The sequence below is a fragment of the Tauraco erythrolophus genome, chromosome 23 (genome assembly GCF_009769465.1).
Source record: "Tauraco erythrolophus isolate bTauEry1 chromosome 23, bTauEry1.pri, whole genome shotgun sequence".
Taxonomy (NCBI): domain Eukaryota; kingdom Metazoa; phylum Chordata; class Aves; order Musophagiformes; family Musophagidae; genus Tauraco; species Tauraco erythrolophus.
Window position 1 is genome coordinate 3,070,717 of NC_141487.1, and position 25,904 is coordinate 3,096,620.

At 39.2% G+C, this 25,904-nt stretch overlaps 1 protein-coding gene across 1 annotated transcript in view; it reads right to left on the reverse strand.

Annotated features, from left to right (window-relative positions):
- Positions 1-25,904, reverse strand: part of PRDM2 (PR/SET domain 2) — a 62,192-nt gene that overhangs the window by 27,366 nt on the left and 8,922 nt on the right. Inside the window, exons 3-5 of the mRNA XM_086625587.1 lie at positions 24,664-24,767; positions 20,987-21,139; positions 14,731-14,857 (exon numbers count right to left, since the gene is read on the reverse strand). Coding sequence (XP_086481713.1) covers positions 14,731-14,857; positions 20,987-21,139; positions 24,664-24,767 — 384 coding nt within the window. The remainder of the gene's footprint in view (positions 1-14,730; positions 14,858-20,986; positions 21,140-24,663; positions 24,768-25,904) is intronic.

The window sequence follows — 25,904 nt, forward strand, 5'->3', positions numbered from 1 at the left end:
TAAGCAGGGAAAACAAACTTCACAGTAATTCTATTAACATCAAACTGTCTGTTTTATAGACATACTGCTACACATTAACCATCACTTCACATACGAGTAGTAGCATTTGAATCACTGCATTTTTCCAACCAGATTATAAATGTTACAATAAAGTCTCTCCTCGGGAAGATATTTCCATCAACCTGAAGACAGATGCACATAGGCCTAAATGTCTCCATGTATTAAGATATGTTTGTGCCAAGCACTAAATATCCATTTTGCAGAAAAAAACCCAACAGAGTAATGCCATTTACAGAGACTGTTAACATGACATTTGCGTAACAGATGAACTTGTTGCCATGGAAAGTGTAAGAAAATTCTGAGCTAGGCTATTTAAAACACTAATTTCTGCATATGTTTGGCAAAGTCTCCACTTTAATGATAGCACTGAAGATCATGTTACTATATCTCACCACAAACTTCTTAAATTATGTAATCCTTGGCACAAGACATCTTAGCATGGCATCATATGGTATGCCATGCCAATATGAAGAAACAATGCAACAGTTTGCAAGAAGCAAAAGGGAATATATTGCCACTATATGGAGTTCTTCAGGCGTTACGAAAAGCTTAGCTGAAGGTATTCACAAAATTCAGATAAACAGATTAAACAAAGAAAAAAAAACACATGTAGGCTGAAAAATCCTACGAGCAGGAAGCCTGTCTTAAACGTGTGCTATTACACCAGTCCATAAAAATTGAGATAGGAATTGTCTCCAGTCTTCTTCATACACATCGTGTTTTTTAAATTAAATTATGCAGTATCACCCTCTGTAACAGAAAGAGGGGCAAAAAGTATATATTGTCTGTTTGCAGCAGTACGCCACCCACATTTGCAGCACCTTATTCAAATCCCTAATATGTAATGCCTTCTGACTAACCTGAGTATAAATCACAGGAAGTCTTAAGTTTATAGGCTAGAAGACTTACCCATCCATAACGACTTAAGTAGCACAGAATGTCGCCTAACAATTACAAAGCACAGCAAACAAACATCCACTGGGTTTAATTCCATGCAATTTTAACCCACACAAGAGCTGTGATGAAGCAATTAAGTGTAAATAATAAAACACAGAGCTTTTATCTCAGTGAGATTTAAAAATGTTATTTCTGCCTCTATGCCAGTATTTCTAAAACTAAACCAGCAGATACAAAGTGCCCAAACATGCAGTCAGACTTGCTCTAGAATTTCTCAATCACGCAGCGTAGCCTTGTATTTCTACCTCCTACCTTCCCTACTAACACGACCTCCCATCTTTCTCTACCAATTCCTAGCAAGATACTCAATAGCTAATCCCAGCCGCTGTGACACAGTCAATCCATTACAGTAAATATGATGAAAAAATCTTCTCTGTAGTTCTATTTCATTACCTTTTATTTTGCTAAGTATTAAAACAAAAGAAGCAGTAAAAGAAATGACAGCTGGCATACAGATTTTCCAGAAGTAACTGGTGTTCTCTACAGTTAGCCAGGTTTTATGTACAATTCAGTTAACAGTGGAGCATCTAAATCTTGTATTTATAGAGAATTAGTCAAAATTTATATCTCTGCTTTAAAAAATGCGAGCTTTTACTTCTACATTCACTATAGTTCTCCCTGAAATGTTTTTGACCCTAAAATGAAGCTACACTCAGGTAATTAAGAAACAACATGTGCTTTGACAGCATCATTTGTAAGATAACGCAAATGAAAGCCCTCACACGACTACATGTACCACATACTTTAAAATGATCACTATTAAATCAGTCCGCCTTTGTCGGTAATAAATGACCTAAATATTTGTCTTGGCCTTGTTCAGATCACTAAACATTTGAGAGGGTTGAATCGAAAATATCTCGGGTTTTTAGCTAAGTTATCTTTGAAGGTAACTACTTCGGACTTTACCTGCCATTTTATTCTGCTGTTTTTACAAAGCAGGTACGTACAAATTCAGTCATGGTCATATCAATACGTGTCATTTTAAAATAAATAAACAAACAAACAAGTAAATAGGTAGATAAATAAATAAATATCAAGAGCAATTCTGCTCCGCCGCGCCAAGCAGAACTCTCAAAAGGTCAGTGAAAAGCTGCAATTGCATGGAAGACCAAAAATGCACCATTTATCCAAACGTTTGTCCAGACACGGGCTGTGGCTTTACTTGGAGAACGCAGCTGTACCAGGGCTACAATTCCCAGGAAACAGGACTGCCTTTGTACCTAAGCGGAGCACGGGGATTACTGCAACAGGAGTCTCCAACACGGAGGAAACAAGAGCAAAGCCTCTCACAGATGCACGGACAGTGCTGCTACCACCACATTAAATCACCCACGTATAAAATTAAACCCTTCGGAATTGCTAAAAGATCACGCTCGACATTTTTTATTTAGATTCACTCAAATTTGTCCTCTGTCACTCATTTTTATCCAACTGAATTTTTTTTTACCATACCTACAACATGTCAATTGACAGAAATTTTTCTCCAACAAAACAGTAAAGTATAATCAGTAAAACCACCTCCTTTTGTTTTACAATATATTTTATCCCCCTCCTTGGCATTCATTTCCAGTTTTCTTTCTTTTACCCTTATTTTTCGTCAGTACAACTTGCAGAAGTAATCTTTACTTTGGGGGATTCAATGGGGAAAAACACATATGGCACACATTTTTGTTGATGAAGATCTTTTTTTAATGTTATCAGCAGTAATCCAACAGATTTGCAACAGATTCATATCTTGCACTTTTAAAAGGTAAAATTACTTTGGAAAAGCCATTCAGTAGTATTTCTCATAGTGCACATTCCCTTAATGGCCCTCCTTTTACCAGCGCACTCCCAAGTGCCAAGGTATCAGTTTTGGCACACAATGCAAGCTTGCCTTAAGCAATACTTCTTTTTTCTGTACAGTTTTAAAGGCTATTACTTACTGGAAGTATAGCATTATTAATTTGCCTGTGCTCAGACACCAAGAACAGAGATGTAAAAACAATGTATGTCAAGTGACATGCACTCACATTTGTACAAGACAAGGAAAACAATACAGTGAACAAATTAAGCAGAGATGAGAAAAATGAATTACCATCTACCTACTACAGTAAATTCGTAGTGTGCTTCCATTAGTCCCCATCAAAAATATTATAGCTTTATATAAACTGGGTATTCAACCTAATCAGGAACATCTTTAATTGTTAGTAAGCAGTTACTGTCACGACACATTTGTAGGGATGAAAACTTGGTTCTCTGCATCTGTTAAATGTGGAAAGACTCTTCTCCTTCCAGTGACAATTCCAAGGTCATATGTCAGAATATCACTGCAGGTCCTTTCTAATATATAAAAGTAAATAAAGGAGAAGAGTAAACATTATGTAAACTCATTATTTTAATGTACAATACAGTCCCCAAATCATTTTTATCTGCTGAGAAACTGTGAAAGATTTGCTTAGCTTTCTCTGTGAGACCAAGTGCTTCATTCATTTCAGCTGCCGCCCACTGATATTTTCTTAGAGAAATACTTTTCAGTCTTCTCTGATAACAGGAGACAGACTGAATTATATTTCCAAAGGAACTCTAACTGCAATGCTGCAGTTGCCCAATCCGTGCATTTCTCAAGATGTAGAAGATAGTACTACAGGACAACAGCAACAGTTGGTGCTCATGTTAACAGAGCCACTACAGAAGTTACTAAATTTATAGTTTGCCCCAATCCAGATGACAGCTAACTGGTATCTACTTTGTTTATGAAATCAAGAAAGGTCAATAGGCTTATAAAAATCACTACAGGGAATGGCAACTTCCTTCATTTTCCAAATAAAGTGAAAACAAATCCCTGTCAGAGCACAAACGTATCTGTCTTCTGCTCAGTTAACTGCTTCATTCAAGACCAGCCTGTGCTGTAGAATTTTTTTGCACCCATCTTTAAATTAGATTTGAAGGGGGAAGGGGATACAGTCTGACTTGCTGGGACTAAACCTAAGAGCTGTACATCTTTTCATAACATGTCAACTGAAACAGAACACAAAAATAAAGCTTCACTGAGAAGTAACTTGGACATTTTCATTCGCAGGCAAGGAACCAGAAAAAACATAGCTCTAGCGTATGAGTGGAGAGACTGGAGGCTGACACTTAACAGTTAAGGATTTTGTAGCTTTAAGCAAAGTTTCAGCACAAAGTCCACTTCGCTTTTGCAATCCCTGAAAAGGGTCTGTAAGATCTAAAACCCTGGACTGTTTGCTCTTTACCTGCAACTTGAAATAGAAGACTTTGCAGGAAAGTCAATTTTTTACTCAACTCACTGAAACTTAGTATGACCTACTCCTTGGTAAAAGTCCAAGACAACTCTAACATTTGGCAGCAGTATCACACACATTTCCTTTTAAGAGCAGGAATCTATGGCAAAGGTGTGTATTTTAACATTCTGAGACAACCTTACTGCTAAAGAGATGTCAGCTATCATTGCAGTTGAGCTGCTTTACACCAGAGCTTACTATCTAGACAGTTTCCAAATTTACTGACAGCAACTTAAGGAAGTTTGCATTGGACTTGGCTCTGAATAATGGTGATGCAGGAGAAAATCTACCAAAATTCATGTGAATCAAGTCACTTTCAGAAACACTAGGTCTTTCCCATTCAACAATCAAATTGTTTCTTACGGATTGCCAAATAAAACAAGAGTCATATTTGACTAGACTCAAGCAAGGCATCTGGCTCTCAATGCAAGTTAGAATAGATGCATAGCTGACTACCCGCTTCCATGGCATTTTGTAGTAATAATCATCAAGATGATAGATTTTCAGCTATTACAATACTCTCACTAGAGTAACTTTGTGCCAGTCATCGCATTAATAATACTGCCTCTTTGAAGTTCTGAAGCATTAATCACAATCTATCAAATGCTCTTGCAGAACTCTGATAGAAAGTGTGACAACAAAATTAACTCTTAACATCAACCTTGGTAAGCTTCTATGAGCTTCTGAAGGTATCATCCTAAATAACTGACACAATATTTATTTGGATGACAATGCATTTGCTTAGTCCAGGGGAAAAGGTTTATAAAAGGTAAGTAAATATTTGATATGAGTATCTGATGGTCAGACATCAGATAATTTCTTAGTTACAAATGCTGAAATACCTGTGAGTCTTATTTCAGTAACTGTTAAAGCCAGGTAAAAACTTAGACTGCTGTAACATTTCCTTGAGGGACTTGACACAGCGAGCGCGGGCCAGTGAGAATTCATCAGAACAAAGTCATTCCTGTCAAACTGCTTAAGGCTCTTGGTAAGAATAACAAAGTAAATGTGAAGGTGTGACAGATTAAAAAAAAATAAATATGCTCTGGTCTGACAACTGTTTTTCCTTTTTCTTCACTTGGAAAATGTACTAAATAGTTAATAAGCGGAATATCAAATTACTTTGGTATTTTGCAGTTTCATAATCCAGCGACAGGAGAATCTGCAGAGCGACTTTACAAACACAAAATTACCTCACAATTACAGAAAACAGCTCTCAGCCACACGCACACACAGAGTCTGCATCTCTTCCCATAAAGCAGCTACCAAAACTCTGTATGCACATACTAGAAGTGAAGTTAAATATGTGTGTTTATCACTGCACAATAAATTACACGAGGCATCTGTAGACAGGCCCTCAGCAAAAGATATTCCCTGTAAACAACCCAAGTGAATAGTCAATGCAAAATTAAGGTAAATTGCAGTAAAAACATGCACTAAAAAAGTTTAGTACATTAATAATACAAAACGAACATGAATAATATTGTTTAAATGGTTCTGAAAAGATGAAGCATAAAAAGAAGACACCTAGAGAAAGGCAGTTAAAATGATTAAGAGATGTAGAAGATTCTCATTCCAAGGAGATCCGAGAGCCTTCCCTAAATTAAGACAGGATTCGAGCTAGAGGTAAATAAAATAGGAATACACTGAAAGTCAATCACTGACTTTCTCTTGTATCCACCATAAAAAACAGTATCCAAATACAAAACAAAAGATTGTGCCAGAGGGTATGGAAACCATAGAAAGAACAACAGTATCTGGGAAACCCTTAACTAAGGGTGAGGCAACGCAAAGGAATTTAAGAAAGGATTATTCTCTTGAATAAAAGTTGCCCAGATTTAAGTGAAACAGCAAACTCAAAGGCTTTAACACAGGTAAGGTAATCAGTAACTCGGTGAGTTTGCTCTCTTGTATGCTGTAAGGACAATTCCAAATCACACAATAGGTCATGAAAGGGAATAAGAAAGAAAAGTACTTGTTCCACTCTGGAAAACAGTGTCTACTCTCCTATTCCACAGGAATTCATCCCCTCCTATTTTGGAACATAATCTCCTAAAACAGCAATCACAAAATTTTCTCTGCATCTTCTATGCAGAAACATTTCTGTGATTCAGAAAAGAACACTCTTAAGATTTGGAAAATCCTAATACGACAAGTATTTCTGCAAGGAAAGTAATATTTCAATAGAAACTCAGTAACTTTTAACTTGTTTTCAGGAAAATTAAAAAAGTATTATCCTAAGAAAGGAGAAGAACAATTTCAAAGCACACTGGCTGAAATAAAAACAAATTAGCACTGGAATACCAAGTTTCTTTTCTTCCAGGTCACTCATTGTTTCAAAGCTAACTATGATCAATAGGAAAAAATCGATTAAAACTGGAAAGCTGCCTGGTGCCTTATTTCACTTCCCACTGTAGGTTATGTAACTGAAGACAGCATTAGCAAATTCCTAGGAAATGCTGCAACTGTGGTCTAGTTGTATTTTATTTTTTTAACTTGTAAAAGAATAGTATAAGGAAATGTGGCTTAAAAGAGCAAAAGTATAAAGAAAAATATGAAACACCTCCAATTTGAATAACCAAACAAAAATGTTTTTATTAGGTTCAGCAAATCTATACATTTGCTCTAAACAGAACTAAGTCAGCAGCTACAAACATGCCGACCTGTTACAATCGTAAAGGCCATATTGTTACTTTAAGGACAAAACCAGAGATAAAGTAACAGAGGGCACATGCACGGTGCTCACAGTACTTGTTTCAACAAAGACCTGAGAATCAGCACCGAGTCCTTACGCTGCATTCCTGGCCACCTTCAGGCCCTTCGCTAAATTCTTCTTCTCCTAAGAAGTTCTGCTTCCTTAGTGGCATCACCAGCCAGGTGCTTGCGGAGGCAAGGCTGGGAGTCCCCATACTCCAAACATCAGGATGTCTGACCCCACTGCTGACACCAATATGTACCACCATACAGAATCCCAGAATGTCAGGGATTGGAAGGGACCTCAAAGGATCATCTAGTCCAATCCCCCTGCCGGAGCAGGACCACCTAGATCAGATCACACAAGAAGGCATCCAGGCGGGTTTGGAACATCTCCAGAGAAGGAGACTCCACAACCTCTCTGGGCAGCCTGTTCCAGTGTTCTGGTACCCTTACTGGGAAGAAGTTCTGCCTCATGTTTAAGCGGAACCTTCTTTGTTCCAGCTTAGATCCATTTCCCCTTGTCCTATCCTTGGATGCCACTGAGAAGAGCCTGGCTCCATCCTCATGACAGTCACCTTTCCATATTCATAAACGTTAATGAGGTCCCCCCTCAGTCTCCTCTTCTCCAAGCTAAAGAGACCCAGCTCCTCCAGCCTTTCCTCGTAAGGGAGATGCTCCACTCCCTTCATCATCCTCGTGGCCCTGCACTGGACTCTCTCCAGCAGTTCCTTGTCCTTCTTGAACTGAGGGGCCCTGAACTGGACACAATATTCCAGATGCAGCCTCACCAGGGCAGAGTACAGGGGGAGGAGAACCTCTCTCGACCTACTCACCACACCTTCTAATACACCCCAGGATGCCATTGGCTTTCTCGGCCACCAGGGCACATCGCTGGCTCATGGTCATCCTGCTGTCCACCAGCACCCCCAGGTCCCTTTCCCCTGTGCTGCTCCCCAGCAGTTCAGTCCCCAACTTGTACTGGTACATGGGGTTGTTCTTACCCAGATGCAAGACTCTACACTTGCCCTTGTTGTATTTCATTAAATTTCTCCCCGTTACCCTGATAAAGGGTAACTAAAGTCACACCCTGATAAAGTTATACCCTGATAAAGCGACAGTCCCACAATGCCAGGAGAGCACAGCAATAGCACCTCTGGATTTCTGCCACCAGCTGCACACGTGGGAACTTTTAAAGGGAGTGTATACACAACAGTCCACCTGAGGCTTCTGAAGAAGAAAGAAACCTTACAGTCTTCCCCAGCCTTGTAATTACAGCACACAAGTAAACAAGTTTCCCAATGTTCACATAAATATGATACAACCTGACTAAAGAAAAACACTGATTTTTTTAGTAACTTGGGAATATCTGAATGTGCATGAATAACATTGTTCAAATGGTTCTGAAAAGATGAAGCATAACAAGAAAACCTCTAGAGAAAGGCAGTTAAAATGATTAAGAGGTACAGAAGGTTCTCATTCCAAGGAGATCTGAGAGCCTTCCCTAAATTAAGACATGATTCAAGCTAGAGGTAAATAAAATAGGAATACACTGAAGGGGCTTCGTATTTCCAAAAGTTTATACTTAGAAATATGGAGTTTAAGGGGTCAATACAAGCGATTTAGTGGTTTTTTTTGTTATTATTTATTGTTTGCTTGTTTTTAATACAGAAAAACTAATTTTTTACCTCTGAAATGAAGGCTTATCTTCTCCTATTCTTAAACCCGTAGGCAGGAGCAAGGCTGGAATGAATCATTCCAATTTCACTCTGCTGCTCGGGAAAGCTCGGAGCAGCAGCTATCATAGGAACTGGGGGCGTTGCTGTAGAAGTAAAGATGGGAATTTAAAGTAATACCAGTCTCCTATTCAACGGGCCCCATTTATGAGGGATAAAAGAAATATCTGCTGGTTAGAACATCTCAAATATATTAGGTATTCACCAGATGGAAGCTGCCATGAGAGATACAGTTGCCTTGACATGCCAAATGCAGCTTTTTAACTGGAATTATATAATTCTTCTTGTAAATCAGTGCGATTTTGGAAAACCAAGAGTAAATTTCATTTTAAGGTTTTGTTCCAGATGATCTTGATGACCTGCTTCCTTGCTTATCTTTTCCCACTCATTGGCTAAGAAATTATGAAGACTTGACTTCCTATTTAAGTTTTTCATTATGTCCACTGGAAATAGAGCTTAGGTAAGAGTATCATTTCATGTTATCCTTGCTACAATGTAATGCTACAACTTACAGAACTTTAACGCCCTTCTATAAGCAACATTCCGATTAATACACAACCATTTTTCTCACAAGCTCTTTTCTGCTTGGAAATAAACTTTTAAACTTACTCCACCTTCAAGTCTCACTAATAAATTCATGTAACTTAAGCAGCAGACAATCAGAGCATCATTTGGCCATGATTTCCATTTGTGATGGCATCCAGATGGCAATCCAAGGCCTACCTTTCGTAAACAGGATGCATATTTATGTGACTCTCAAGTACAGCTAATTATTTGGAACTAAGTGAGAATGCCTGTGAAAGCATTAACAAAAAAACTGCAAGGATTTCTACCATCACAGAATTCAACCTGCTTATTTCATCTTTACATTTCCCTTTTCTGCAGCAGTGATCTGACGCTGTTTCAGCAATAGTCATGCTTCTAGACAAAAGAAAATCCAGTGTCACTTTTACGATGACAGCATTTATTTAGAAACTGTGAAGCAGAAGCCCAAAGCTGCACTTTGCATTCAGACTGATATAAACCAAGGCATAATAATAATTTATAATGGGTGATAATTGGTTCATAATTCACCCACCTTAATCTGACACTATCTCTAGGACAGTACTAAGAGTTACCCTATAGTTCATGCTCTCCCTGAAATCTGATAAGAACTATGGGAAAGAACAACATTACGATAGCAGTAGAGCCATTTACGGTAGTAAAATTCTAAAAGATTTATTAGCAACAGTTTGAGATTTTAACACTGTACTACAATAAATAACCACCAAGGCCCGTCCAAGACACAGGTGAACCCGATTCAGGTGTTTTGCCTGCACTACAATAGAGGACTCCATTTTAAGAGGTGACACAACTGGGTTTTTTACGAGATCATTTGGTTTCACGACAAGACCCCCACTCAAGTTGCCTTTTGCAGCATATGCTTTTGGTAAAATGAAGTTAGAGGTTTTTTCGCCCCTCTTGACAGCCTGACTTTGTACAGAGAGATGATACGAAGGAGGAACATGCAGTATTCATTCCAGACAACAGCAAGAATTATGCCACTGGGGTTTGTTGAAGTGCTCAGTGGAACACAGCTAAGACACAAATACAGCTGAACAGCACAGCATGGAACCACTATCAGAGATATAAATAAGCACGGGAGAAGGAAAACACGGCTCTCTTCTCCCCTCCAAAATAAGTTTTTTTTAAAAAGTATTATTCACAAACATGCAGCAGAGCAAACTTTTATCCGGTGTAAAATCAGTATCTTTCTTTCTCTGAGAACAGACTTTTGATCTGCCACATAATCCATGAAAGAAACTGTCCAGATTATTTAGCATTGTTTGATTATACTTTGGAGCCTACCTAGCACCTTAAAGCAGATTATAGCCTGATAAAGCCACTGGATATTTTTATGTATGACCATCCTTCTTTTTCTTTTTTTTAAATACTTTTATTTAGTTAGTGAAAAGTTACTTTTGAAAGGAAGACTGAGTCTGAAGCCAGAGACTCCAGAAGTGAAAGGAAATACTCATGTTCAATATTACTGCTTACTACTACTACTACCACCATACAGAAAGGAATTACTTGCCCTGATGAAAGAAAAAAAGGTCCACACAAATTCGACTGTAAAGTGAAAGCCAGGCTGTGTTAATGCACTTGAACAAATTTTCTTACGAGCTTGGCAGGCAGAACAGAAGCATACTAACTACAACTTGGGAGAAGATGATGATAAACACTTAAATAAATGAAATTGCAGAAAATGCAAAAGCAACAAAAAGTATTTTAGATAGTTTTTCTGCTAGTTGTTGGTCATGCACCGGCAGCTGCTGGCTCTTAACCACGTAGTAATCACATCAAAGATAACAAGGGTTGGCTCTGATAAATATCTTTGATGGTACCCAAGTTCACCGAGTTATTTTCTTTTTTTGGGGGGTTGTATTCCCCCCCCCAATACCCTTTTATCCTACTAAATTTCTTTCTCAATCTCAAACGCACTCATCACCTTAGCAACAACACGCAATGGTTCAATGCATAAAAATAAATTAGTAAGATCTGTCTCTTTTCTTCAAGGACTCCTCAGCTGTTGTGCGTGGTGGAAGAAAAATGTAAAGGATTTATTCCAGCTATGAGAACCTACGACCAGGCCAGGCGGTAACTACTGAACATTAACACCTGGGAGATGTAAAGTATTTTGAACGCAGGCTACCGGAACAAAAACGTGCAAGTCACTGAACTGCTGGGAAAGTAACAGAAAAGAGCAGGTGAGTGTTGAGAAACACGACCAAGGCATAACCAAGATCCCACCTTCTGCAAACACGTTAGAGAAGACTGGTACGTGGAGGAGAATGCCAGGTGCCATCCTAAATAGGCTCTAAAGGAGATTAAGAACCTTGTGTCAGTAATCACTTGCAAACAGAGGTCAGATCAAGGTCAAGGAAAACATTTCCATCTGTACTTTGCGGCTACCCTCGACTTGGTCAGCTGCTGATTCTTAAATGTCATCTCAACTCCGCAGATTCAGGGCGGGCTGCCGCTTATGGTAGGACAGTCTGAACTGACCGAGGATTTACTCCGAAATAAACAGTATTCCTGATGCAATTGGAAAGTTTTACAATAATGAAGGCCTCCACTGATGTGGCGAAACACATCACATTTTTAATACTTGTGGAACGGTCACCTTTTCTGATGAAGTCAGAGCTCATTACATAAATTGTAGAAACAAGACTATTTGTCAAATGTTACATATCTTAACAGTCCAAGGACAAGGCCTAAGATGCATTAAAAATTCAAAAGGATATTTGTTTTACTCACTACAGAATACTTATGAGCTATTTAATAGCTGTGTGTTTCGAATAACTAAATTATAATACACTTCTCAAACAAGGCTTTGTCTAGTCACTTCGACAGTATTAAACTGTCAATTTCCGCTTCTGGAAAATGTGTTCCTAAAGGACACGCTCATTCACAGTTGTTTAAACTTGGCAGTTCTTAGAATTCTATTTTCTCCTCAATGTGTAAGACAACAACCTGCAACACAGGCCAAAATAAAGTTTATGAAAAAAGAATTGATCTGTTTAGGTAGCTAATAAATTCCAATTTCACAGCCCTCCAGAAGAGCTATCTCTAGCCAGTTCTTTAAATTGGTATGTAATCTAAAAGATTACCTTGTGCTGACTTCCAGTTTTTCACATTCCTAAAGTTAAGTCACATCATCTTTCTCCTCCCTTCCTCCTTTTATCATATAGTTAGAATTATTTTAAAAAAATAAAATTACTTTTTAATCCTGCTCATCACAACCTGCTTTGTTTTCCCATAAAACCTCAACCCCAGGGCTAAGAAACTGCCATATCCAAGACATAGAGCTGAATCTGCAAAAGAAGGGTTATCAGTAGAAATCATTTTGGAATCCTAATTGCACCTACTGCTACCAAATCAGCAGAAAAACATTATGTTTCTTGTAAGAAAATTGCTGTGAATTGCAAATATTAGCAGATGTTACCACAAATACTAAAATAACTGAGAGCAAATGTGGAAGAGTAAAAATAATTCCAATGGATCCTACTAAAAGCAGAATTATACAACTTCAAAATATGCATGTATTAGAAAAGAATAAAGCTAAGAATTGGCTTATCTTCTACAGCATGGACACTGAAACTTTAATCCTAACGAATCAAAATAACTAAATACTAAGAATTTGGTCTCTCTGCTTCATGATACAATAATGTAATTCCATAGATGAATTATTCTTATTCTCAAATGCTTCATTTATACTGTGATTGGGGTTGTATTTTAAGGTTTTGGTTTTTTTTTTTTTTTTTTAAATATTGTGAGCCTTGGTAAGGAGCTTATGTGTACAAAATGGGAGAAAACACCTATTGCTCCTGATTATGACAGCCTGAAATCTGTAAAATCTGTAACAGTTAAAACTTTAAACCTTCAAAACAGCACAAAACCAAAACCCAGAAACCACCGAAGTAGTTTACAGCTATCTTTATCAACAACTTTACGAATGCAAATAAAACTTCTACACCATGAAAAATTACCCTAGAAATTATTCTGTCTGGCTTTTCTGATTTATAATATAATCAAATTCTTTCCAGTTGTTTTTCTAGCCTTTCAGGTAAATCACAGGCACACAAATTCTATTTGCTAAGATAATGCACATTTGGGAAAAAGCATAATACAGCCTCTAATTTACCAAGCGTTACTTGTACGTGTGCTAAATATGCTTTTCATTACAGGCAGCAAAACAAAAATCAGTGCTTGAATGTCAGTTTGTATTAGCTTAACCTACAAATTACTGCTCGAAAGAATAACAAATTGTGTTGCACCAATTGTTTCTCCCAGCCCCCTCCTCAAACTCTAAAACAAATTTACATATAAAACTTATACATACTTATATATATAAAAACCTTGTTCTCTCAAATATTTGAGCTTGTTCCCAATGTGAGTTCCACAGTCGACTGCACTACGAGTAAGATCAGGCCCTAAATTTCAAGTGTAAAAAATTTATAATTATGCCATTTAAAAATATTAACTCCTTTCCTTCTCTGGTTCATCTGCCACCTTCAGAGAATTCCAAAAATATATATATTCACCTACAAGGGGAATCGATACCCTTGTGCTACAGCTGTAAATACTTCCTTTTTATATTTACTCCCTGTAAATGACGGCTTCTATGCGATTTTGGCCTAAAACGGGAGTCAAAATGTCAGTTATATAAGGCCGTGCGCGGAGGCACATGCACTCTAAAAAATAAAATATCGCTACTGAATTAACCGTGGAAAAAATAACGCCTGCCCGGTTTGACACACACGTTTACACGGCAGACTAACGCGTATTCATTCCCCCCTGGAATTCTTCTCCCATCCTTCCTCCGCTGCCAAAGTCAGCCCAAAGCAGCCTCCTCGCTGCCTGCAACATTTCATAACCGACGCGCTCACCAGCGCCCTAAAAATAACGAGAAACGTAAACGCGCAGAAAACAACAAAGCCTGCCTTTCGCGTCCGCTCCGGCGACAAACCCGACCCCCGGCAGGCAAACCCCCCCGGGGCGGCACCCCGCTTCCCCGCGAACCGTTCCGGCCGACCCCACCCACGCGGAAAGTTTACGGCCGCCCGAGGCCGGCCCGGCCCTGCGTGCTGTTGCGCAAAGGGCATTCCCGCACCCCCGGAGCCCCCCGAACAGGCGTTTTCCCTCCCCGCGGAGCGCCCGGTTGTCGGGAAAAAAAAAAACCAAAACCAGCCCAGCGCCTCTCACGCCGCCCCGGCCAACTTTTCCAGCCGGGCCGGGAGACACCGCAACTTCCACGTTCGGCCTCGCGGCCCCCCCCGGGCGTGCCTCCCTCCCTCCCTCCCTCCCGGGAAGCGGCGGCTCCGGGGGAAGGTCACGGCGGCCGCCGCCGCCCAACCCGGCAAAAGTTTTCGGGTCGCGCCCCTCTCCCCCTCCGCCATGCGGGGGGGCGGCGGCGGGGCGGGCCGGGGCCGCGGCGCGGCGGGCGGGCAGGGCCCTACCTTTCTTGGCTTTCGGGGAGTGCCGCCGGCTCCGGGCGCTGGCTCGCTCTTCCTCAATAGCGGCGGCTATCTCCGGGTCGTCCTCCCCATTGTACCACACCAACAGCTCCTCGCCGGGCGCGATTGGCTGCCGGGAGAGAAGAGAGAGGCGCGGCGCCAATCAGGAGGCGGCTTGTTGGCGGCGGGCCGCGGGGCGGGGGAGCGGCGGCGGCGGCGGCGCCGACGGCGGTGCCTCGCGCAGCCCCGCGGCGCCCCGCGCGCCGCCGCGCGCGCCCCCTGCCGGCCGGAGGGCCGGGAGCGAGGGGAAGGCGCGCAGGAACGGGGCCGCTTCCCGCCGGCAGGCAGCACCCGGCGACCCGCAGCCTCTTCCCGGCTGCGGCCAGGGTGCCTTGCCACCGAGAAACCGGCCCTTTCCGCCAGCGTCGTTAACTAATTACACAATAATTAACAAGTATCCCATAGAAACCGACGGGAAACGTCACGCTGCGACAGCCCCGGATCGGTTTGTCTCAAATGGTGACACCGGTTTAAATCCCCGCAGCGAGGAAACCCCCGGTGTGCACCGCTATCGCTATTTACGGTTCAATTCTTTCCAGGGAGTTACCAGCGCCGCTCGAGCTGCACACACGCACCTTACACCAAGCATTAAACAACGAGTAAAACTGTTCGGTCACTCACTAAAGTCGGAATTTGGAACACAGGAACAGACTGTTGCTGTGAGGAACACAAATAATCACTGCGAGTTCGAGAGATTCCCCTAATCACAACAATAAAAGATTCGTTTGCCGTTCCAAATTCATTGTTTCTATTTTTTTTTTTTTATCAAATCAAAAAATTCTCAGGGAAGACCAAATTAGTCAAGTAGGCATCGCTGCAATTACTACTCGTATTCCCAGCAATGACACCAAACTGATCAATATTAGTTTCTCTGGTTACTTCACATGCTCCTTAAAGCATTATCAGACTCAAAGTCCCCAAGTTTGCAGACTAAAGATGTGTTTGTACCTATTTTTTAAAATCTTCATAGTTATCTCTCCATTTCCTGAAGCATCCTATCCAAAACCAAGAAAAATCAACTTAAATGCCCTCCTTGAACTTACCTACAAGCCCCTTTCTCCAGGGCTCAATGAACACTGGGCTCATGGAGACAACACACTATTTTTGGAGTCATTACGTTTGAGCAAAGGGTATCCTTACACTATTATTTCAAGTCTGAAGCCAAAGGGAATTTTTCTATCACAAACAATCATATTATTTGTTTCTTCTAAAGCACTTTTTTTTTAGTGGGTCTCACAGCACTTTATAAAGGTGGTAGTTAGTTACCTTTACACCCCCAGACACTGGAACAACAAGATCCCAACAACTATGTTAAGTGTTCAAGTTATAATATAAGCAAAGCCTACGGTCTGGCTTCCTTACCAGTTCTGGGGGCCCGATAGGATAAATAGTGGTAAATCTATTTGCATTGTCTCATTTTGCAGCTGTTTAGGAGCAAGGAATGAAGAAGGCTTGTCTGATGCAAACAACTTACCATCTAAACAATACACAAAGTCAGAGAAAAGAGCTGGCAAAAATTTTAGGCAATGCAAACAGGATGGTAACGAGCATGTAATCATGTAATTTGTTAACTGCATGGCTGGAACTAAAATTTGGCTTGACAAATTTAGTTTTGGTGTAACTACTCTTGAAACTAAATTAAGCCCTCTGACCTTGTACTTCTAAAAGGAGATGGAGCAGCAGCTTCAGAAAAAAACAGACAATTAAAAGGGCTCCCTCACTAGTGATAAAACTACTACACTGACCAAGCACCACTCCTACCGCTACTCTGACCCTACACAACACGCAGCCATCTCTTACTGATGACAACCTCTGATAACAACTCTAAAAACCAGCCTGCTCCAAACCGTAACCTACAGATGGTTTGTGCAGTATTGTCAGGTTGGGATAGCTTGCTCCAAAAAGGTGTGAATTTTGGAAAGGCTCATTTTGTTAACAACTCCCATATGCTTTTTGGTGCTTTAGGTTTCAACTGCAACATTTAGCAATCCTTAATCTGAGTGTTTTCTGTTCAAAAGGTTTAAAGTAATTTTAGAATCTGTTATTTTCAAGAGGAATATCCTAACAAGTTATATCCTAAGATGTTCTAGCACACATCGTCTAAAATTCAATCCACTGTACACGTATAAGCTCTGTAATGTGTCTTGTACAGACTGAGGTAGGCGTTTGCCTGTCCGACCTTCTCAGAGTACGTTATTTTTCACCACACACACTGCACTTTACTGTGATACTGTGCTTTTGCACCTGGATGGGGCCTTATCTCCCCAAATGTAACCACAGTGGACAGTTTGTGGCATCAGTAATTGTGGGCATTTTTCACACTGTATAACCCTATACCTCATTGCATTCCTATGTAACAGGGAGGTTTCTCGAGTTATTATAAACCTGTTTGACAAAACATTCCTCCATAAACAAATTAATTTCACCTTAATCAAAACCAATTTCAGAGCCAAGCTTATTTAGCAGACTTTTTGAAACTGATTTTTTATCACAATTTTACTTCTTCAAGAATTACAAAGTCCTGTACTAGGTGCAGAACAACACTATTCAGGTAGCTCAATTCATTAGGAGAGGCAGGAAGAGCTTCTGAAACCCCACAATGAGTTTAAGCTGTTTCATCAAAATATCACAACTCTCATATATGCATCCTGGGGAAAACAGATGCAAAGCAGTCTACAAATATGCTCTGTCCTTCAGTAAAGATGAAGAGAAGATGGAAAAGTATTTGCTTGTGCTCAATTAAAAGTTCTATCCTATTACTATTCATTTACAGCAGAGAACAGGGAAGTTAAAGTTCTATGCAGTTTTGAGGTTCTTTTACACCAAGCAAATTTGGACTTTGCTTATCTTAGCAATGAAGCTTGGAAATCAGCCTGTTTAACCTACAAATTAGAAACCCACAAAAAGCTGAAGAAAACCTTGGGAAAAACATAAATAGCTATGACAACATTTTAAATGCTTCGAGGAAAAGCACAACAAAGTGACATACAAGCCACTCTAATTCTCTCTTGGGGGTAAATAAAAACTGTGGGTTTTATCACCAAATAGAATTCCCCTAAATTTATGAATTCTGATAAAGACCAGGAAGGAATCATGTGTACATACCTGGGCTAGCAAATTTAAAACAGTTTTGCAATGGCAGTGTACACACCATAACACATTATTACATGCAGAAAGAGAAGGACATTTCAGATGTTATTTATTACACGCTCTGTCTCAGTTGTCAGTAAAGTGTGACGTGAATCTGAGACTGACAGGGACCCTGTAAGAAATCATCTCTGATACAGAAGGTGAGACAAAAATCAAACCTTTAAATAAAAAGCAGACATATAAGCAACGTTATTTTGTAAAGAAAGCAGAAAACAACACAACTTTTTTCCAAGCTGTGAATTATTCCCTGCAGTTTCTAAGGTATATAATAGTAAAAACTAGTACAAGACAATATTTAAACGCTTTAATGCAGTAACTTGCCCTTTAGACCACACATTCGAATCTCCTCTACGTTATACTTCTCCTACCCACTCTGTCAGTCACCTGCAGTTTAACTTCCAGTTTCTTCACACTAGCTTTACCTAAAAAGCTTGGTTACTATTTTTCTACAAAAAATAAGTTTACAAAATGCTAGACAAAACAAGCTTTCTTAATGCCTTCCTTTGGTTTTCATGTTCTTGGAATGGACAAGAAATTAAACAGAATATCGGATTTACAACATTCCTATTAAACTACAAGAACAGCCCACTTGTGCAATTAAAAAACACACAATGTAACTTTCTAAATCTTGACCTGATTTATCGGTATGCTGACTGAATGCTGAATGTTTAACGGTAGGGGAAACTGTCCAACTCCATGTCAAGCTTTCACTTCAAAAATCATCGCAGATTAGCAAAATCAGAATTCTCCTTACATGTCGCTTCTCTAAAACATGGGAGAAGAGAATACAATATATTTAAGTAGACGGTTCAAAAAATAATTGGAATATCACTATGCACTTTCAACAAACGTTCATTATTACAAATTTGTGAGCTTTTTCCCCCCAATATGGAGCAAAGTTAAACTTTATATTATAACCTAGTTTTGCATAGTGAAACAACTCTCACACATTTCTACAGCCACCTCTTAAATTACCTGCCAAGTTACCTGTGTCACAGCTGTAGTGACAACCAAGGAAGAGCAGGAGCACACCACTGAGCCATGGTTGCAATGCTTCTTGGGCTGACTTGGCCCTGGCAACAGCGTCATTACTTCTGAGCAGCATGAAGCTGGGATTACTAATACAAGAACATCCCAGCCAGGCTCATGCAGAACTAGTTGGAGCATGTCTGCACTGCGTTCCTGGAACTAATTCTACAGGGCAGAAACAACTCAGTGGTTCTACACCAGCTCAGGTCCTGGTGCTCTGCTTTGTGTGACACACAAGCCCAAAACTACTGCTGCTTCTAAACTGGCCTGTAAGGGGTACAGCAGCAAGCCTTGTGCAGAGGCAGCCCGGAGGTAATGCCTTTTCTGATGTAACACTGCCTCCAACTAGGACACAGTGCAGACACCAACATGAATTTCCAGCAGCTTGCCTGGAACTGGTGCTGCTAACACTGAACTGAAGCTAATAAACAATCCCACAGCTCTCACATCTCTAAGCGGTTGCTGCAGGGGCAAATAAACCCTGCTGAAGATGCCTCTTTGAAGAACCCTGCATCCCAAACTCAAAATCCCACACTGCAACAAATTCCAGACAGGTTTTGAAACCCATAAAACCAATCCTTATAGGCTTCTGTAACAATCTTCACAAAGAGCTGCTTGGCACCGTGATCTTGTTGGCAAGACCTGCTAGGATAAAATTCATCAGGTCGCAAGAGAAGACAGGCAAAGGAACAAAAGGTATTCCAGATGCTGGGGCAAGGTATTTGTTATTCTGTCAGCAGCGCTCAGCCTCTTTTAGAAGTGCAATTATTTTCCAAAGTGCAATATTATCCATCAGAAAACAAATTTGAAACATGTGAATGCCTGTCTTTATCAGGACTAAAACCTCTGCAGAAAAGATTCAATGAGAGAGAAATTTAAAATGTCAGAGTTCACTCCAAAAGCACACTTAGGTTTATGAACTAGTGCGACTGTGGGCAAAGGCAGAGGCAACCCAAAATAAAGCATCTAGAGAAAACTAAACTGGCTACAGATTCACATTGGGAGCCTGCCCTCAGTGAATAAACTCTGAAGAGAAGTCAATAGTCTGGCTGGCAATAGTGAACCTCTACTTGAATGCTATCTCAAAGCTATTAGAAAGCTCAGAAAATGTTTAGAAGGTTTTGTTTGGTTGTTTTTTATTTCAATCTAGTTTGAGTGACCTAAAATGTAACAGTTTTACATATTGCTATACTGCCCTATAAACTTAAAAAGCACATTTTATCAACTCACGCTTTCTTGAAGATCAGTTACTTATAAATGATCTCAGCCTTACAAGGAAACGTAAAAAAGAAGAACAGTGTAACAGCAAGGCTGCACGTACCCAAAACCCACAAAAGTATTTTAAATAAAAACAAAGTCGAGCTATATATACTCACTGCTAGCAGATTCTTGATCAGAGATTCAAATAATACTTCATAGTCTCAATATTCTAACACTAGCATACTCTACCATTACTTACAGTTAAAGCATTTTTTTTTCTTGGTTTGGGAGATGCAATGCCCAGAAATTACACCCTTTTCCCTGCACCCCACTCCCTGCATAAAACTGAAAGGGTATAAAGCCAGGAAAATTCCTTTCATGAAGCTACCTATAAAAACGTTTTGACAAACAATCTTTGTTATATGATGCAAAGACCATAAAAATAACTGATTTCTGCAAAAAATCCTCAGAGAGAATGTCTCACTATCTACAGACACAGAAAAACATTTATTTTACGTAATCTACTATAGGTTTTCATTCTAGTGTGTATCAAATTTAGTGCTACAGCAAACCATTAACCAACATGATAGACACAGTGTTCATACATAGCCTATATTTTAAAAGTGAAGTCAACTGTACTGGCATAGAAGAACTTAGACCAATGAAATGTAGTATTTGCAATATTTTAATTGTATTTAATAAAATGTTTCAAAATCCGTTTAATACAAATAGTAAAAAATAAGGCTTTGAATAAAGGGGAATAAAAAGTATTAATAATAAAAGGTAACAGAGAAGTAACTGATTCTTCAGACACTGATACCTTTAAACTTTTGTAGTATATGGTCCTGTTGATCTCCAGAGGAAACAGATTTTGCTCCTTTCCTGAACGTGCCCAGTTTATATACCGTAGCCAGTTCCCTTTCTTTGGATCAGTCGCATCAACACACATCCATCCCAAGTTTGGGTAATACACCTGTGAGACAAAAATGGCATTAAGCAAACGGACGACTGTTAACACTGAGGTGTACGTGCACTAAAATACCAACGTTTTAAAGCTATACAAAGCAGTAGTTATCAGCTAAGGACAGAGATAACACAAAGGATGAGCAGAGGCAGGGCTTGTACTGGGGGGCAGTGCTGCTGGTCTTCTGCAACCTTTTTAGTGGAACTGGTACAATTGGAAAAAAATAACTTTTGGTATGCAAGCCCTCCTCTGAAGGTTTTGGGCTCAAAAGCTAAAACATTTAAAACGTTTTATGCTTTCTTTTCAGTTTGGCAAGCCTGAAATGATTCTCTGTATTTTTCATTTAGTAAAACGACTGATTTTTAAGATATAAAGGTAATATAGCTTTAGTTTTACTATCTGATGAATTGGGAAAAGTAGCTATCTAGACCTTAGAAGCATTTGCTTTATTTGGAAAGATAAGGGAAAGCATAATTTATATTTAATCTTTTTTCAGGGTATTAAAGAAAATCTTAACCTTTCAGAAATCTTGTGATCACCTTAAAAACTGGACTACGTCGATAAACTTCTGCATGTTCCAAGATGCTGCGTGAATTCTTGGGTTTCCATTCTTGGAGAAAAAAAAATACAACACCTACTCCTGTTCTAAATTTCCAGACAGCTTGCAATACAGCAATGTTACTGACATCTTCAGTATTTTCTGATGACAGGCAACTCCGCTTCCCTTTGAAGACATGTTATGCATCTCCCACTTTTCTTATTATAGTCCAAGTTAGATGTCTACAAGAAGAGCTATCAGTGGATGTTATAGACATTTTTTGAAACTAAAGAACACACCACTGTTGAGCAACTGGAACTATCATTCCTCCATTACCCTGTCTCAGAACACAGGCATACTAACAGGTGCACAATGTCTCAGAAGTATTGGGCAGCTCTTTAGAAACACCAAAAAAAAGGAAAAATATGTGCAATTTGATTCTATCTTCTTATTTGCTTTTTTCCTTTTGGTCCAGTCTATAAATCTAAGCCTCTGCCTGGAAGAGCTCTTTTCAAAACCCAGCCTCTCCAGCTCATCACCTCCTGCCAACATTCACTTAGTACCATTACAGCTAAGGAATAAACTTAAATTCCTTAAATTATTTCACCATTAACTTTCCCATTCTGTTACACAATGTTGTAGCTTTTTATTGTTTCTGATACTTACAAGTGATTTTAAGTCTTTTCCAACTGTTTTACATTTTCAAGTACGTTTCTACAACAGTTTAAAACAAGAATCATTTCATAAATTTTATTTCTTTTGTATTGATATACTGTTGACTTGATAAAATAGAATTTTATCAATAAAGTTTCAATAAATACACCAAAATCATCTCTGCTTCTTTTCAAGCAGAGAGAGAACAGCTCCATTATTTAAACTATTTCCGCATGGAATCCACTGATTTTTGAAATAAGGTTCGCCAGCACATCCAGCCCTTGCAATCTGAAACAGCCCATGACTGTAAAAGCACTCCTTTTGATTAAAACAGAAGAAAAGAGATAAACAATGCTGTGGAAGAGTTGGCAGATGTGGAATACACGGCAAAACATAATACTTTATAACTTTTTTTATAGATTACCTTATTATGTTTTATATTACTTTCTAACGGCTTTTGCACAAAACATCTCATTACTTTTCAGTTAAAGCTTCTGATTTACAGAATTTTATTTAAAGGTCTTGTGCACTGCTCTGACTCCTCTATATAACGTTGCAACTCGAAGTAACTCCTGTAAAGCAGGATCAGGAGCATTCAGCAGTCGTGCCAGCCATTCTGATTCGGCAGACGGCATCTCCCTCCGTTCTCAGTCCCTTGCTGTCATTTGCCTATCTGTGGCTTTTCTCTGACAGAAAATTAAAATATGTTCAAGTCTCTGTTTCTTCCCTCAGACACAGCAAGCACACACTCACACACAAAACTCCGTCTTACTCAGAAGGATATTCTAGCGTGACAGTTCAAAATTATTAAAATCGACTGGAGATGCCAGCTTTTAGCAGCCTTACTTTTTCTTCAGATTAACTTCACTAAAGAAACAAATGGGATTCTTGGGGAAAAGGTTGTTCTCCTAGTTGAAGGTCCATATACTTAACTACTCCCACACACCACCATCCTTTTACAGACCATATTTCTAACAGTTAAGATTCTGGAGTGGTTTCAGATATCAGCATATGGGGCCAACTGCTGCAGTCTCACTTTAGCTGCTTTTTTAAAATTCCAAAATCAGTATTAAAGCAACACACAATTAACTCTGAAATTTAGCAAGGGTTCCCATTATCGCCTTCATTGCAAACGATGAAAATTTGTAACAGCTTGTTTGCGACTATAATTTCTCAACATAAATTTAAAAAATATTAAGACATATCCACTGAAAACATTCAAAATCCAGCAATGAAAAAAACAACTGCAAGGTTGATAATTTACTTGGCTGATCCAATCTCACTAAGTGTTCTTGTACTCAATTAAAACTGGAGATATCTTACGCAGTGGAGTTTGTGATAATATTAGCTCAATGCAACAAATATCATACTTGAACACTTTATTACTTTCCTGAACGTGAATTTGCATTTATGGGAAATTGTTCTAGATCAATTCCTGTTACACGGGTTAACACTATGTTTTGTATGTGTATCCAGTGTTTTATGCAGTTCAATTTTTGTAGACCAGGGACCAGAAGGATGACTACTATCAATATCTTTAGCCTAAGTATCTGTAAACAAGCAAATTCTATTCCAGAACACGCTATGCCACAGTTCCTCCATCCCTCCCCTCCTCGGCGATTCACTTTGCTAAAGCTGTTTGCAGTATGTGTCTTCAGGAAGACTGAAGAAGTCTTTGGAAGTAGTTATGAATTGCCTTAAAGACACTGTAGGTCAGATTCAACTCCAGATTAAGACACCTACATTTAGAAATCTACATAATATCTAAGGTCTTATGACTATCAGTGGAGCTTAAAGAGCTCCTCAGCTGCTCAGACAGTATTTGCTTTAAGGCAAGCCCAAACACAAGCAGCACAAGAAATATTGCATCAGCTGAGATCTTTTATAAAAACTCCAAAAGCAAAACCAATTCCCATAACAAAGGTGGTTTACAAAGAGCTAGATGAGGAGGAGTGCTGTGGTTTCTTTAAGACATTCCATATCCTCCTAATTTCATAAGCAGTTCACAGTACTGAGTTGCAGAAGGGATATCACTCAGGGCTCAAGCCAACAAAGCAAAGCTTCATCAGCAATAGACTCTTAAGAGGAGGTGTGATCCAGAGACAATATGTAAGAAAATTAACACAGCAATTTCAAACAATGCCAATATTTTAAAGCTTTGTAATCAGAATGGCTGCTCAATTCAAGTGTCTACAAATAATTGTGTTTAATGGTAGACATAGATAGATGGCGATTACTTCACATCATGTCTGTTTCTAAAATCTCTGGAAAAAATAAAGGCTAAATACAAAACATTGACCTAGTGGCAGATGCCTTTTTCCCTTTACAAGCTGTTTCTTACCTCCCACATGTATACATTGCTCTTAACTTGAGATCTTTTTTTCTTGTCACCAACAAATGGTCCAAACTTCTTGCCTTTTAAAATTGATTTTGTTGCCCAGACACCTGAAGAGACACACATCATTAGTTGAAACTCGTCCAACTTATCTCAAGCAAATCTTCTACTCACAAATCATATTTCTTAAGAATATGTGCCTGTCTCAGATTGGGGAGCATTCTACAATATTAAGATGACAATAAGGAAATTGAAGTTTACTAAAATGAATTCATACAATCGTCTTCCCAAAACTCACTTCAACCATGAAAGGTTTAAGCATTTACCTGGTTTCATTCTTTGCTCATGGGCTACTGTAGCTCTGAAGACTAAAAACTACCTCTATTTTCCTTGTCCTTTAGGTGATATTCAAAATACAATAAAGGCATTACAGGTTTTTTATTATGAAGTCCTAGATTTCAGCTGTTCTGCTGAGTAAACATGTTATTAAAACAAGAATTCTATTTGCTTTCTCTGAAACAATGCCAGGCAAATGAAGCCCTCACAAAAGTTGTCAAACTAAATAATAGCATATTTTGAAGGAAAAAACATTTAGGATTGGTTAAAATATGTGAATCTGCTGACAAATTTATTGATAAGATTTCATCAAACTGAAAGTGGACAGCTGCATTTCACATTTTATAGCATAAAAAATAAGAACAGATTGACAAATAATTGCTAATTAAACTTAACATTCTCATTCAGACCATGCTACATCAGGTTCATACTAGAAAAGATTAACCTTGCTCCAAGGAGCTTTTAACCTTTTACTAACAGTAATGCATCTATTGTCAGACCTGTTCCTCAGACTACCAGCTTCCAACATCAAGCATCCAGTCTGCAATTCTGACTTCCATCAAAGTTCTCCAACGCTAAACTTTGTTAAAAAGCAGCCAAGCATTTTGCAAATATTACAGAAACAACACCTCGCTCCATACAGCAGCTTTAAAGTCTTCACTGAATCTGTTCTTGTAAATCAAACTTTTTATATTGAATGGACAGTGGGATGCAGCATTCTAAAGAGGCAACGGTAAGACAGTTGTGAAACACCGAACTGGTAAAGTGCTGTAAGTGAAAACAAACCAGTGAAGTAACATATCAGTATTTTCATAACCGAATCTATTTGCATTTTGACCTCAATTCTGATGTTCTGGGAACATCACCTTGGGATGTTGGAGAACCTTAGAAGCTGTCCACTCTTTTCAACA